The sequence below is a fragment of the Apis cerana genome, linkage group LG2, assembly GCF_029169275.1.
Source record: "Apis cerana isolate GH-2021 linkage group LG2, AcerK_1.0, whole genome shotgun sequence".
In the NCBI taxonomy this organism is placed as follows: domain Eukaryota; kingdom Metazoa; phylum Arthropoda; class Insecta; order Hymenoptera; family Apidae; genus Apis; species Apis cerana.
Window position 1 is genome coordinate 11,142,200 of NC_083853.1, and position 16,904 is coordinate 11,159,103.

The 16,904-nt window shown below is 43.9% G+C and overlaps 1 protein-coding gene across 2 annotated transcripts in view; it reads left to right on the forward strand.

Annotated features, from left to right (window-relative positions):
- Window positions 1-2,646: 2,646 nt before the first annotated feature.
- The window catches only part of LOC107996621 (uncharacterized), a 53,458-nt gene continuing 39,200 nt past the window's right edge, over window positions 2,647-16,904 (forward strand). The window contains exon 1 of one of the 2 annotated variants that reach the window (XM_062071137.1): window positions 2,647-3,001. In XM_062071137.1, the coding sequence (XP_061927121.1) occupies window positions 2,647-3,001 (355 nt within the window). Of the gene's footprint in view, window positions 3,002-3,056; window positions 5,898-16,904 lie in introns of those variants that run through there. The other variant, XM_062071139.1, reaches the window with a different exon arrangement.

The window sequence follows — 16,904 nt, forward strand, 5'->3', positions numbered from 1 at the left end:
CTTCGTTTTCTTTAACAATGAGAACTCGGTAACGAGAACACGAATCGAATATATGCATTACACTTGAGAATCGGTGTCGAACATACGTGGAAATCGTCGTTTATTAAATATTCTTGACTCAAGCCGTTTTACGCAAATCGCAAGAAGCTCGAATAAATCGTTGTGAAAGGCAAAGCCTCTTTACTGCTTCCAGCTGAATACGATGAAAAGAATATTACACTACCGCTGACCGCGTATGCGGTGAGCATAGATCTTAAGGAAGTAATCGTTTTATCGATTATCGAGGGTAATTTGTGTTTTTCTATTTCACCGAAGGTTACGCTATTAATATTCCCGGAAAATGGAAAAAAGGTATAAAAGGCGATAAACGGATTTCATTATTCTTTAACTGCGTAGCCGGTTTTGGAAAAACCGAATTATTTATTAATAATAGGCTTATTTTCCTGCTAATTATTTCTCTATTCTTGATGATTCTGCTGTTAAGTGTTCCGCTCGAGGAGTCGAGCGATTGATATTCTTTTATGCGTCATTAAGCGACAAGCAACACAGTTTTCAAACAATGCAAATCGCCATCGTTACTGACACGAGTTTTTCGCTCTTGTCAGAGCGTATTAAAACGAGCTCCATTCACGAATAATGATTCTAATTGTTCGTCTAATGGGGAAACACGTGCCACCAGGGTGACCTATATCCGGAATATCGAGCCATATGGTAGTAGATTACCAGTATAGATCATAAAAAAGAGATTACACGAATAAACTATCTGTCTATAAGATAACACGATACCAAAAATATACGGTAAAACTGGACGAACCAATCGTGAAATTCAATTTTGTATGGAAAGAGGGGAAGATATTTGATTAAATTGACTTGTTCTCGTCAATCCAATCTTATGATACAAAAGCTCTTAATGAAATATCTACGAGTTTTGTTTGAATAATCATTACAAATTGAAAATAAAAAAAGTTTGTACTTCCCTTTTTTTCTTTTGAATAATATTATATGTGTGTGTGTATATATATATAAAAATTGATATTAATTTATGTGGATTTAATGATCATTTGATTTCGAGTGCTGTGCGTCATAAATAAATTTTTTTTTAGAGTTAAAAGATTAAGAAACTGGTCTTTTGCGTCTTAAAATAAATTCTTAAAATTCGCATTGAATTTTTCATTAAAACAATCGAAGAACTTTAACCTCTTCAAGAACTTATTAATTCGTCAGGAAAAGATAATTATTTTTTACTACTCAACTGTATATTTTGACGGATATTAAACGAAACAGATAATATTAAAAAATATTTTGAAAAACCTGAAAAAAATATAAACAAAAAATATACACATATGTGTTCATTGCATTTTCTTTTGTATCTTATGAAACATACATGAATCAAACGAAAACGTATGTACATATATACGCCATTATCTCTGAAATGAAAATCAAAGCTGCGTTGAAAGGAAAAAAATTTTTCTCTTTCAATAAGTATTATAAATGATCTAAATAAAAAAAAATAAAAACACCTACTCAACATTTGTAAATTCATCAGTCCATTACATCAGAAAAGAAAAGGAGAAAATAAAATTAATGAAGTCAGCGACTCGTTTTAATCTATCGTCGTATCATTGGTTTTTGTAGAGAGAAGAAATAAGAGGAAAAAACGATTGCAAAATTGAGCGCAGTATTTAAGAGGAATCAACGTGGAGATTCGCGGAAAAACGCGGTTCAGGTTTTCGCGGTACCCCACACAACCGACCCAGAGAGAAGATGCCCCGAAGCAAGCGAGACTCGACGGCGCCTGCGTGACCATGTGACGCCATTGGCGAACCGGGCAGCTCGTCCGCTAGACATTCAGTCTCGCCTCAGCATCGAACGAGGTTGTATGTGTTTGCGGCATATATTGTTCGGCAAACCGATATCACGGAAGTAGTCGAAGCCTGAGTTAACTGACGGTGATCGCGTTAACGTATTCGAACGTGTAAAAATACGAGATCGCGTGACGTCTATAACAAGAGTTATATCTAGAAGCTGAGTGCCCGAGTTACATTTTCCACGTCGTTCGACTGGAACGGATCGGTCGAAATCGATCGAAACATCGTCAAAGGACGAAAGGTGTGAAACGAGGTGTCGAACGAGGGACAAAAAGGAAAGAAAAGATCGAAGAAAGAAATAAAAGGGATCGTCGCGAAACTTGTTCCCTCTACCGAGAACTATCGTTTGAACGGACAATTAACACGCGATACACACGCGTTCCTTCTTTATTTTTTCTACGTTCACGGAATCAGTCTGTCGTCTAACGATAATACTCGCGTCCCCTCCTATCGTTCCAATTAACGTTCCAGTGATAAACACGTGTCTTCGAGAGTGTAGGAAACGGCAAGAAAGGACGACTCGACAGGCAAATTTGTTCGTTCATGTCCAAGACGATGTTCCTGTCGTTCGACAAGTGACAAGCTCTAACTAAGGGAACATACACGCCTACACGCATATATATATATATACATATATACGTACATACACGCCACGGTACATTGGACTCCGTGAGCATCGCGGAGAGAGTACATGCAACGATCAGGTGCGTTACCGCGTGTGTCGCTTGATCGTTTCTCTTACTATGCACACTGAGAGGTACCCGATTACTATGAGAGAATGAGCTGCACGGTGAAGATTTCGTGTGGGAAGAACTGGAGCGGATCGCAGCGAAGGATCAACTCCCTCGCGGAGGAAACGACGTGTCCTACGAGTGGAAGCGCGAGCTGCGCCGGCCTAGCGGGCCAACCGACAGCCGTAGTGTCGACCACAGCCACCACGTCCACGTCGACCATCACCAACACCGTCAATCCGAGCACGCTGACCACCAGTAGCCAGAGGCTCGCGCCGTCGCGTCCTGTCAAGTCGATCACCGCTAAAAAAGGGGAGGATACCACGAAACTGCTCAAGTACATCGACGATAACGTCATCGGCAAGAACGGCACGTTCTTCGGACCATTCGGCCGCAGGAAAGGTCAGTGATCAATATAGTCTTTACCCGTACCGCTCCCTCCAGTCAGCCCTGCTGCCCCTTGCCCCCACCAAACCACCAAACCCTCTCTCTCTCTCTCTATCTTTTCGCGACTTTCTCGTTCTCTCTGTTTCTTTCTTTCTCCCTCCTCTCGTGACACGCATCGAATCCACTGTACAAAGAGGCGCGTCTAGCTCGATCCAGGGACTTCTCTCGTTAAGATCGTCGACATGCGATCGATTAACGTTTACGAGCTGCGTGTATCCTATCAATAAAATCGAAGCTTCTCGCAGCTTCGACACAATTCCGAGCGCTCACGAGGGTGTCGCTCTCGAGCGACTTCCTCTCCGCTTCGTACCTCTCAAACTCGTCGAGTCTTAAGGGCTTTAGAGTCTAGATCGTTACACCTAAAATAGCGCGTATACGTGTGGATGCGTTTCGTCGATTCGGGACAGGATGAGTCTCCCGGTTTTTTCTCGAGCAGGTGCTTCTGCCCGAAGTCTGTTTCGCTATGCGCTTGGTCTGGTACGAGGGGGATACCTTACGAGTGCACTTGGCATATACCTTTCGTAACACGATACTTCGGGGAGAGCTGCGCGCGGAAACCTCTAGCATGTGCTGCGAGCATGTATCTCCAATTAGGAACATAAGAGCGCGTTGTGGTGCGGTTTGCGGCACCTCTGATCGATATCGCGAGAGAGATCAACTCGGTTTTATCCTCGTGTCGTATCTCTATTATTGTTAACACGGTCGCGTGTTTGGCGCGTGAGGTTTTTTAAAAGAGATGCAATTTCCAAGATTCTTCCTTTCAATTATTCCGTTTCTCGTGGAACAAGGAAACGAGAAGAATCGTACGTAGACACGTACGCGAATGAACCGGACTCGATCGCGTACAACGCTTACATAATTAATTCCCTTCAAGTATTTTGCTTTCGAGCGTTGGAGGGAGGGGGCGGGCAACATAACCGCTCAACGTAAACACTCGGCCACGGGAACGCCGACTGTGTTAAATATTCAAAGGCAGGAATGTTTGCGCGTCGTATTATTTTCGGTGTCGTTGGCCTACGGCCTCGAAGGCCACCCATTTCTTCGGCCTTCACCGAAACCGTCCAGATCCTCTCCTCTCCGTGTCCAGGCGAGCTTCTCGTCCTGATCTATGCGAATATTGCGGAAAGGCCACGAGGCGCCAATCCAGCGAGGCGGAAGTCGGCTTCTCTTGCCTCTTTCTTCCGGGCGGCTTCGTAACAATCATGGCGACCGACTTCGTGCTTAGCCGTTTTGATCGAGTTAACTATATAGTTACACCCTAAAGCGTAACTCGGGTGTGTCCATCGGTAGAGAAAAGGAGGGAGAGAGGGAAAAGAGAGAAGGTTCGTCCATGTTCCGGGATCTCGTGCTCACACGCTTCCTGATCGCCGCCCACGGAGGGGCCACGTGCGGTGCAAATAAATTGCCAGCATCGACCATTTTAAACGATTCGCCATTAGATCGTGCCTCGCGTCTGTATATACCCGATCTAATTTTCCTGGCGAAGCATCTTACCGGCTGTCTCTCTAATAATTCCTCGGATATATACCGACCGATCCGTGTAAACAGTAGATAAACGACGGTGTTGCAATTGCCGAGGAAATTGCTGACACGTTCGAGATTCTTCTTTTCGCTCACGAGACTTGCGCGACTAGTTGCGTTGAGAATTTTTTTTTTCCTCCTTTTTTTCTTGTTGAATAACGAACTCGTTAGAAGTTCCAAGAAATCGAATTACCGACTTATTACGAAGATTGATCATCTTTTCATTTAAACGGTAAATAAAATATGAGGTATTACGAAGGAATTTTCGTTGAATATTATTGAAATATTTTTTCTTCTTCTTTTTTGAAAATTATGTTATTATCTAAATCTTTTGTTGGATATCGTGCGTTGAAATATTTTTCTCTTCTTTCTTTTTTTGGAAATTATATTTATTTGGCATTTGGTGTGCATTTGCAATTAACTATATTTACGCGAATAATAATAACGGGTATATAAAATCCAAATCGAGGATTCGTTTAGCTCTTCTTTCAAACCTATTTAGTATAATTATGAAAGAAGAAAATCTCTAAAAATACCTCAGAAATAATACACGACCGATTCGCGATTCTTATTCGAGACGTTTAAAGACCAAATTAGGAACTCGTGGTATCCAAGAAAATTGACATCTAACGCAAGTTATTCGCGTCGTGATACAAAAATACATCGTCTACTAATAGATCGTGTAATCTAGCGAACAATTATCGTGCGCTACGAGCGGTGACGTGTTCGGTCGCCGATATCGGTCGAAATCGATGTGCCATCGGGTTAACCCCGTTCGATTCAGTGGCATTATTAGCGCTTAATAGCCGGGAGCGTGGACGAGGCACGTGATTCACGAAAAAACACCGACGGTCGAAAAACAAGTTTCTCGAGTCGACAGATGGGCCAGATGAGTGGCCAATCTGCCGATGCACCGATTTGTCGCGAGAACGGCAAGATTGTACGTTTCATCCATATAACGTATGTTGTACATTTTATACACAGCAAGTTGTCGGCGTGTCTCGCGTAACGAAATATAAACGTAAGGGAGGATCGAAACATCGTAGCCGGCCGACGAGGATGGATGAAAAGTCGTAATGGCGAACTCGACGTGAGTCACACCTCGCACGAGCGAGGAACGATAGCCGCGAATGCAAGAATACGATAAGAGACAGCGGGTTTACTACGCGCGAGTAGTGTTATCGAAGTGGGCACAGTCAAGGACGCACAGTCGTCGATGAGCACCTCGAAAGAAAATGAAAACGAAAGTCCGCTTTTGCCGCATCATCGATGTCGTCATCGCGCGGTTATAGCCACGTGTGGATAGTTTCGTCAAGTGCAAGGTCAACCGGTGAGATGCATCGCGAATTTCTTCTCTATTATCCTCTCCTATATGTTTTTGTTACTATGAAATCACTATGATTTACGTTGAGAATAAAACTTGAAACGAAACGTCTCGCGAGATAAAGATAGTCACGTAGTTGGAAGATGACACGATCGATCCATGTCCCAATTCACGAATGGTAGTTTGTTCGCGCGAACGAATATTTGTTTATGTTTTTTGGCAGTTTGTTAGGCTTCGTATCGGCGGGAATGTCGGCAGATAAGATAACAAATAAGAACAAATTTCGACGTTGCTCTTATTCGCGTTCTAAAATTTCCATTAGTTTCTCTTCTGTCGCGTTTCTGTCTGTCGAGAAAATGTATAGATATAAAGTTGGAACACGATCGATCGTTGGCCGTGTGGAAACGTTCGTAAAAGCGTGACCCAGTTCGTTATGCGTACCGACACCTTGTTGACCTAATTCCAGCCCTTCCGAGGCTGTGTAACAGCGGAGCAACGCCCACGAGCGCCCCTCAGCGTGCGCCGTGCGACTTTCCATCGCGGTCTTCGTTTGACAAACGTTCCTCTTCCACCACGTTTTATCCAACGGAAATCGGCCTCGGATGATATCAGAGACAGCCAATCGGCGAGCATCGCTTCATTTTCAATGCAGTTTCGCGTGAACGTAATAAAAGCGGGGAGGACATAAGGACGGGCATTGTATTAGAAAACAACGGCTCGTATTCATCGTAATTTTGCTCGAGCGGATTTGCCTTCTCTGCCTGTTTCCTCTCTCTCTCTCTCTCTCTCTTTCTCTCCCTCCGCCTTCCCTATTTTTCTATCTCTTGCTCGCGTCCGATCCGCTCACGAGTCACCAATTTGAAATTCCGCATAGATCGTTCGCGGTTACTTCCGTTGAATAACAATCCCATCCGAGTAATTACGTGACGACAATATGAGCGATCTATCGATGGAAAAATTCACGGATTCATAGATCCTCTCTAATATAGGTGCCTTTTTATCGTTGTTGGGTTGTTTTGCCAGGCCTGGTGAAAGCGCACGGGTGGGATCAGATAAAACGAGCGGATATTTGCCCGAGATAGAGCATCGAAATCGGTCCGTCCTCTTCCGTCTCACTGTGCCGTTAATCGAGCGGGTTGATTCTACTGGCGGGCATCGCCGCGTTACACGCCGATGAATCTCTAGTATCCGCGGAGTTAATCGCGCAGAGCTGAAAGTCCAACACGGTCGGTGTCGTTGAAAAGTCGCGGGAGCGTGTGTGGTGGTATCTCGTTCACGCGCCTCCACGATGCCTCGGCTCGCGTGTACGTGTGGCGTACACGTTCAGAATTCGACTCCGGTTCGAGGCGAAGGAACGGAGAAATCGCGCGATCCCAGATATCGCTCAGTGTTGTCACCATTTCTTTTTTTTTATGGAATCATGAGATACCCGTATTTTTTTCTCCGCATCTTTATTTTTTGTTTTTCGCTCTTTGTTTTCTCTCCTTCTCGCTTCATCGTTAATTCTACTTTATTATTGGCGTTATTTTTTCCTCTTTTTCTCTTTTCTTTAATTTTTCTTTTTTTTCTCTCTCTCTCTAAAAGATAAATCTCGTCGAAAGTCCGATCCACGACCTCGATTTTATAATATAGCCGCGTATCGGTGGTGTAGAATTTTAAAGACACGCGTCGGATTTTGCCGAGTTGCGTTTCGCAGGTCGTGTATTATACGTTCTGCGCCGTGAAAAAAGGTAAAAGGGAGAGAGGGAGAGAGAAAAAGATTCGTGTTACATCAGAGTTTGCGCGAAACCGTCTCTCTCCTCGAGAGGAAGCGGAGCCAACGCTATCGTTGTACACACATTCTACGCACGTTGTTTTCTCACGGTCTCAAGAATGGCACCTTGACGGACGTCGCTTCGGCTACTATTACGATAAGGTTCCAGCAACGTCGTTGAATAAAATTCAACGTAATTTCTGTGCCATTGATCGTCGAACGCGGATAGATATACGCGGATACACACGCGTGTATCCTTCCTCGTAGATAATATCGTTATGTATCGACAGATGATGCAAAGAATAGATAATAATACCCGTGGTGGAAAAACGTCGTTGTATATCATCGCAGTCGCTTTGATAATGCTCGTATCGCGCATTTCCTTCGCAGCGTAGTTGAATAAGACACGCGAGATAACAATTATGTTTGTTTATAACGAATGCCCCGGGAATACGACCTCAGGTTCCATTACAGCGGATGTCCGATATTACATATCTGGCGCTACTTAAAATAGATATGATGTCACCCGGTTGTGGAAGGATGCGGAATTCAGCGCGCGCATAGCGAGGATTCTTCTCCATTCCTCCCATCGAGGAATAGGTAGGCTGTCCCTTCCCGGAAACGAATCCCTCCCGTACCTTTCGCAAGTGGAAGAAACCATTCTACCATTTCATTTTTAAGACAGATACAAAAAAAAATGAAAAAGCAAAAGATCCTCGCGAGGCGTGCAACGGCCGCGATCTCTAAAATCGGTTGGCCCCGACGCGACTCGGAACGAAGCGGGCGAAATCGTTTCACCACACCCATTTGCCGCAATAATTCCACACCGCAGGAAAGTAACGCGGCGTGTCACGGCGTACGGTTCAGCGCGGCGCAACGCGCATGCACGGGCGCATTGTCACCGCCGTTTATGCATAATGCCCTTTCGCGGCGACGACGACGACGACGAGGACGACGAGGACGACGGCGGCGGAGGGAAAGAATGCGCGAGCATCGGCCGCCGCGCGTAATCTCGCTGCATAAGGACGGAATTACGCTCGGTGACCCGTCGAGAGAGGGAAAGAGAGAGAGAGAAAGAGATCTACTTTCACAAAAAGGTAAACCGCGAGAGGCACGGTTGCTTGAATTTACGCGTTTCGACGCGTGTCTTCGAGTTTCACCAGGTTTTCGCCAACGTGCGCTGGAAGATATATCCGCTTGGGTAGGACGGGTTTACCCGGCTCAGGCCAGGTCGACTACGGTCGATTGGAGGAGGAGCGGAGAGCCCGCGTTTCGTTGGACGATCGCGCTCGATAGTCACGGTCCGTGGCGATATTCGACATTTTTCGGTTGTCTCTATCGAGGTCTTGACGAGAAGGAGAGGAAGGCGAGAGAGCTCTTCGATACCCGGCCTCGCGACATATGTATCGAGGTCAGCGCGCGAGGCGCATTCTGCTCCGCGATTCACGGAGGCGCAAAACGGTTTTACCGAGGCACGAAGATGGGAAACGGGAACGGAAAACGATCGCAATCTATGCGCGTATGTAGGTGATGGATGCGGCGTAGCCGCGTCGCGAGTCCGGTAACGGGATAACGTGAAATCCGGCAGGTCAGCCTCGTCCTCCGACGTCCCGATTTCCTCATAAGGACGCCGGCGAGTCGCGAGTTTTCAGCGGCTCCAACGGACCTCGTCCGTTCGTGGAAAGAAGTCGCGCGCCCGTTGGCCGAGGGACAACAATCGTCGCGGAACGTTTATTCGTAGACGTGACTCAGAATTCGTGGTTCGTGAGAATGGCCGGCCGAACGAGAAGAGAAGAGAAATAACAGCTCGAGAGCTCGAACGACGCGGAACGAGTTTGGGTTAGCTTTTGGATTTAGTTTGCGACGTGACGTCCGCGCACTTCTTTTTCTCCTTTTTTTCTTTTTTCTTTTTATTACTGTTCGCTTGTTATTGATTTTATCGCGGAACGATTTAATTGCAATGACTCGTATTTATAAATAACATGATAGGAACGGGCATAGTTGATTTATCGGGGCACGTATACGTCATCTCTTTCGAATATTTGTCGACTGAACGGCTCGATCGTAACGAGAAAGCATTCCACGAGTGTTTAATCGTAGAGAGCGGTCAGGATTGGATTTATAGGAACGAACTACGGGTGAAAACGTTTACGGAACGTGAAGATATGCATTGGAAATTCAGTTTTCACCAAATTTATGTAAAAGATTCTAGAGCCATTCCTAGAGACATTTCTAGAGAATACGTAACCCAATGTTTTTAATATCATTATTTTGTTATCATTATTATACAATATTGGCGTATTTCATTATTGATTGTTTTTATCATTTAAATGTTTGTCTGTGATGTCAGTTACACGTTATTACTGTGTCGAAGCCGCTTGGATAGTGAACTGTATAAACAACGCGCAAAATGTGTGTATTAATATAATGTAACAAAAAAATCAGCAAAGTCGAACGAGCGATCACGAGTGTATCTGCAAAGTGATTACATACTTTTTTGCTCGAAGATACACAACGACACATTTGCTTTTCATAACGTGGTATCGTTAAATCAATCCGCGCGAGTTCGATTTATAATTTACTAAAGCCACATACATCGGAGTTGTTCGCGAATTAAGCGATTGGTTATCATACAGGAATCATACGGGCGTTGATCTTCCTGACCCACGATTATTCAACCACGAAATCAACGATCTTTTCTTCTTTTTCTTCTTCTTCTTTTTTTTTTTTTATATTGCGAAAACATTTTTACAGTTAATTAAACGCAATTTATTCGATCCATTTAATTAAATTTTTTTTAAGCTTGCACGACAAGAGTAAAACTTTCAACGGATTAATTCTATCCAATAAAAGCGTGAACTCACAGTCATCTTCTAATTTTAGAACACACTGTAAACTCTTATAAACGAAAAAAAGAGAAAAAGAAAATAAAAAAAAAGAGTAATTTAGATCCTCGACCAAGATGGATCGATCGATACGTCATATATTTCTAGGAGACGTCCTTTTCGGTTCGAACTTAAATGTTCCTCCACACGTAAGGTTTTATATGTCGAGGACGCTCATTTGGGAGCACAACTGAGTCCATCTATAAAGAATCCGCATGAATGGAACGAACACGTTCCTATCGGCTGCTAGTCGCATGATTCCAACGGAACGAGCAATTATAATGATTTTACGTCATCGAACATAGTCGTTAAATATTCCATCGATCAGCTTTGGAATATTTGATCTTTGCCATCCCAATCGCTTGAGCCATGTTTCGCTTATCGAGCGAGCTAGATGTGCGCGTGCGCACGGAAATAGGAGGAAAAAGAAAAAAAGGAAAAAAAAAACGAAAGAACTCGACATTATGGAACGGATAACAAGGAGCGAGGCTCGTATGAAATGTAGTTTCTTAAAGGCCGCGCGGTGCGAAAGAAACGTCGGTCGGTAGGCGGCGTGCAAAAACATACGCGCGTACGTGCATTCGTGGAAAAGGAACGAAGAAATGCGGACGGCGGATCGCGGCGCGCACTGCACCGCAAATACATAACGCGATATTGTCACGCGCGGAGTAAAATTCCGCGGTGAGCGACGCGTACGTTCCAAACTGTATCGCGTTCAATGATGTGGCGTTTGCTGCGCCTTTTGAAATATCTCATCGCGTTGACGGGTGTTGATAAATAAATGGACGCGTGGATGTTAAAAAGGAACGAAAGGAACAAAAACAAGGACAAAAAAATTTTGACGGTTATATTATTAAAATGGTTAGAAAGGGAATCGAATAAAATAAAAGGTACGCGTGACGTAGAATATCGTTGGGGAAAAGAAGAAAAATTCGATAGCTTTTAAATCGTCGACTGCGTGCGCGAGAGATGCGCGCGCATAAGATGCGGAGGATAGAATGGTAAATCGGTCGAGCCTCGGTGGCGAGTTCGGCCGAGATCTCACGAACATTGCCGAACGTTCACCCGCGCGGCGACTGTGCGTAGATCCGATAGATTGTTACGCTCTACTCGGTCTCTGCTTCTCGTGCGTTACGTAACGCCTTTACGCACTACGTAAGCGGTGCAGCCGGAAGCAGTCGCTATCTAAATTCCGCGGCCTCTAAGGGGAAGCTTCTACTATCGCGACGCGACACCTGATCTAGCTATCTAGTTCGTAACTTGTACGCGTGGTTGGGAAGAAAGTTCTTCGCCGGTTATTTTCTTCCCTTCTTTTGTTGGCTTCCAAATCGAAATCGTAACGAAAAGATGAAACGAGAACGATCTCTTTGCCAATTATATCGATGATTCATTGCTGTTCGTTTATGTAAAGTCGTTTCTGTCTGGTTTGATTAGTCAGTTGGTCGAACGTTGATTCCGATTTATTTTGAAGTGAGCTTTCTCCGTTATTGGATTTCGACCAAATTTTAATATAAATTCTCATTTCCTTGTATTTCTTTGCAAATAACTGTACAGAAGTATTGAACGGTATAGAAGATGTACATATACTAATTTTTATTCAGTTCTTGTAAAGGAGAAATAATGATATTGTAGGCGAAACGTAAGTCGTATCTATTGTAAGATGGTTCTAGAAACTGGGACAAACGTGCCTCCTTCTCGGATTGATAGAAGGAGAGAACGGATTAGATTTGCTCTAGGCTATTCTCCCGTAACGTGATTATTCTTCACGTGTGACAGTGCGAGTCATCGTAAAGTATTATAAACTCGTCGTTCGTCAAAGATGTTGCATTATAGAAAAGTAATCTTTATTAAGCTGTTTATTTTTTTTTCTTTTCAATATTACATCATTAATATTACATACAACATTTTATCATTACACAAATACTTGCGAATACTTACATTCGAACTACTTTTTTAAATTCATGTATATTTAATTATTATTGCGACTTATGTTAATAACGTCATTTTTTTTTGGTGAATTATTTACTCGCTATGTTAATAGATTATAAATATAAATAAATTAAACATTGCGTTTTAAATCGTTAGATCTTGGTAACAGGAAGTACGAAGGTACGAAAAACGGCACGGTTCAAAGCCGATACGTACGAACCGTGAACGAACAGACTACCCGTGAAGTCGTACAATAGCATGCACCGGATGCACATCGAAGTTTCTCCGTTTCGATGAGAACGCATGGTTACATTGGTCGTCGGTGAATGCTCGTTCGTTCGTTCTTTATCCGGTGTTCTCGTGCATTGTCTTTTTTGTCAAATGAAAAACATATATGAAAAAAAAAAAAAAAATATTGAAACAGAGAAAAGAAGGAAAAAGGAAAGGAATCCATCCATTTTGAGCGAAAATTAAGCACGATATAGCTCCTCATTGTTATTTCTTTGTTATTTTCTCCGAGATAAAGAGGAACAGCGCGGCAAGTCATCTCGTGATCCTATTCTCGAGAATAATAAAAATACATCTTGAGCAAGAGGGAGATGCTCGAGTTTGTCCTGTGCCATTCTGGGATGAATAGACTCGGTTGATCGATGTAGTCTGAGGTCACGGGAGTACTCGAGAATCCACAACGAGAAAATTGCCGGGCCACGACGGGATGACACGCCTTTCTCGATGCTCGTTTCCCAGATTCTGTCGCTGACGTCATTATGTGTATTCAAAATGGCCGAACGATGCTAGAACGATCGGTCGAAACGTGCATTATCGCGGGCGTGGTACATAAATAGCTACAATGCCGAGAAAGGTATATATGTGCATGCATTTCGACGATCATTCTCCGCGAAAGTATCTCTTAAAATAAAACGCGTATCCACGATCATTCGATCACTTTTTTTTGTTTCCTTTTTCCCTCATTTTTCCCTCCTTCTTTATTGCACCGCTCTCTTTGCACCCTGTGCGATAGTTCTTTCTCTCTTTCTACCTCTCCCACTCTCCCTTTCCCTCTCCGCGCTCTTACCTCATTCTCGTTCGTTTCTCTCCCTCTTCAAACTGTTCAGAGAACTTGCGCGTTGTGTACACGTCCACGCGCTGTCCTCTCTTCCCAACGGTAATTCTCTTTTATGAGAACCGGAGGTTGCTCGGGCGTACCGAGGCGACGACAAGTCTCAAGGTCGTGCTATCGATCCGCCACCCTTCGCGATTCTTTCTCTCTCTCTCTCTCTTTTCCATTCCTTGTCCGATTTACTTTCTCTCTCTCTCTCTCTTTCCTCTTCCTCAGAAAGTGCCACGATTTTTCTCTCTCTTTCCTCGACCCTTCCTCGATCCTTCCTCGACCCTTTTCTCCAGCGTAGCCAGTCCTCTTAATGCAATGTGACGTCACGTGTGTATCGATGAACCGACCAACCGCCATGAAACGGGACGAAACTGGTTCCGTTGTAGGCGACATTTACGGGTTAAGATCGTTCGTTGACTTCCCGGCCAGGAGCAGGTAACACGCCTGTTTGATGCATAGTTCCCCGGGAAGGCCGTTTACCGGTAATCAGATCGGATTGTCTCGTGTTACACCCTCGATAAGAAGCGAACGATTCGCTTTTTACGCGCACGCGCGAGCACCTCGCTCCGGTATTCGCGTTTCGTTCCATCGGCCTTTCTGCCCTTCCCTCTTTCCCTCTCTCTCTCTCTTTCTCTCTCTGTCTCTGTCTCTCTGGATCGAATCGAGAAACGCTCGAAAATTCCACGAGGCGGCGAGGGCAGCGACGCGCGTATAACGTTTTATTTTTACGTTAGATCGAGGTCCATTATTAACGAGCACGTGGAAAGAAGGATAGCGAGGCGCGATAAAGGTCGACCACTGTTTAAATCCATACTTTTACCAGTCGGATGCAATAAAAAATAGTCAGGGATGAATGGTGATTTTTATTACCGGTCTCTCTGCTGCATATCGACGCGTTCTGTTCTTTCTGCAACGAGCGATCGAAGCGTTCACCGCGCGCGCGATTGCCGCAAAAACATTCCTCCGCACGGCGACCGATCGAATAGTTATCTGTGTCAATTATATCTCTCTCTCGATTCGCGTGCTTTTCTAGATACTGTCTCCCTACATTACAACGAGTTATCCCCGTTTCTTGGAAAATTTCGCTTGCACGGCCGTGTGCTAGATCTCGTCTACGAAAACCTGGCAACATCTCGATACAACGCCTTAAATCAACGCCTATCGACTCGGTTCCACGAATCGGCCGAGTTTAATCAGACCGCTCGCGAATTATATGGTGCCCGATCGATGTAAATCAATGGCTCTTTTCTTTCTTTTCCCTTTTTCTCGTTTTGCGACGCGAGATAAAAAGAAGAGAAAAAGGAGGAGAAAAGCAAGAGAGCTCGGCTCTCGAAACGTTGTTCGTTTCGCTTCTAAATTATTACGTTACATGCAAGAGATCCAGAGGAGTAGGATTGGCACACGGGTCTAGGTGAAAGTGTTCGAATCAATGTGCCGCATGAGCAACCATGGTCCTTATTCGCAATATCGATCGATCGACTTTCCCGTTTCTGCCTCTTCCTCTTGAAACTCTCGAATTCCGACTTCCCAGAAAAATGCATCACGAATCTCGTAGCTCTTGTCTCGATCAAACGAGCAATCTCGGATCCGTTGCTCGACGAAAAAGGACAACGACGATCTGGCCGTTTTACGATACTCGTCACGGCCGGGCTGATCTCATCTGCCGCTCGTTTCTTTCCGTCACTTTCCCTTCTCGTATATAAATATTACGAAAGTCCGAGCGTAAATGGTAAATGGCTGATACATCCGGAAGGGAAGAAGAGGGATTTCTTACGTGCGAATATGGCGAGAGTGACGATGCATGATTAGAGAAAAATACACGTGAAATCCGTAGTCGCGATTTCGAACGCGAAAGAGGGGAGGGGGGCGAAAAAAAAAGAAGAGGAGAACTCGAGAGAGTTTCACATGGAAATATGTGCAAATAATCTATCGACGAGAGGTTGCCTCTTGAGCAGCCTCTCTCACGCCGCTCTCGATCAGCGGGTTAATTTTACATTTTAAATTGCTAAACAGCTGATCATGCTTCTCTCTTGGCTTTTATACGAACAAGTTTCGCACTTTCGACGACGGGTCGAAAAATTGGAGTAAGAAAGATCGAAACTGGCTTACTGTCAACATCGAAAGAAGGAAAGTTGGTTAAATCGAGATTCGTCCGTGATGCGATTTAATTCTTCCACGTTTCTTCCTTCCACGTCGTGGAAAAATATTCATCGGTCGTATATTTTTAAGAGGTAACGCGAATTGATGAAACATACTCGATGAAATAAAACGATCGATAACGTGCTTTTGTCTCGGGGAAAAATGTTTTCTACTCAGCTTCCTGTTTGTCTGGTTGCAATAATATTAACGCGTACACTGTCATACGACATTTTGTCGCGTATTATTTGATACCATGTTGACGTTGACTTTGCAGTTTAATCCCCCCGTAGAAAGAATATTAATGTAAAATTATGATAATCTTGCATCTTCGAGGCTCGTATTGTATTTGATCTATTTGACTTTTGAATGGCTCGTATATAAAATACATAACGCATAAAAGATAAAATAACCACGTTCGTGCCAAGTATCGATCGCGATAGTTGCCAAATGATGTTTGTAAAGACCGATTAGGACTATGCGCGCGATTATTATCGGAATTCCACTTCTGTTTTGATCGTTTCATGCTATGTTAAACACGTTTATTTCTCTTTAGACTTTATTTAACATTTCTACGCACAATCTTTAATCGATTGGATTCAGAAATTAATCCTTTTTTAATTTTAAAGAATGAACTGAATTCGCGTATATTTTAATGATCCACGCTCGTACTGTATAATTATTTCGACGAAATTTTCGAGCAGTCGTGTTTATATCCGTATGCATGGAGAAAAGGGAGGGGGGAAAAAAAGTGAAAATCGGGTTTGGGAACGAAACGTGTTAACAAACGACGGGGATAATGACGCTTGCCGTTCTACAATGTATCAAGATGGGAATAGTGTTCGCATGAAAGTCGAGTTAACGATATTCCAACAGTGGCGCGCTATGTGCAGAGATATCGATGAATCGATTATCTTTGCCACTTTTAAAGCGTATAAATAAAGAAGGGTCGGCCTATAGCAGTCTAGATCCCCTTCGTTAATACACTCGTCGCAAAATAATATAGTTTATCGAGGATAAGTATCGTTTCCTCTATTCTTAGCGGCTCAGGAAAGGTGAAGGTAACGGTTGTTTTTCGAAAAAACCTTCGCGAACGGCCCGTCACACATTCGTCTCTACATCAACGTTTAAAACGTTCCATCCTCTGAGGTGAATCGATGGATGAATCCCGCGGAAAAAAATCACGATCGACCGTTCTC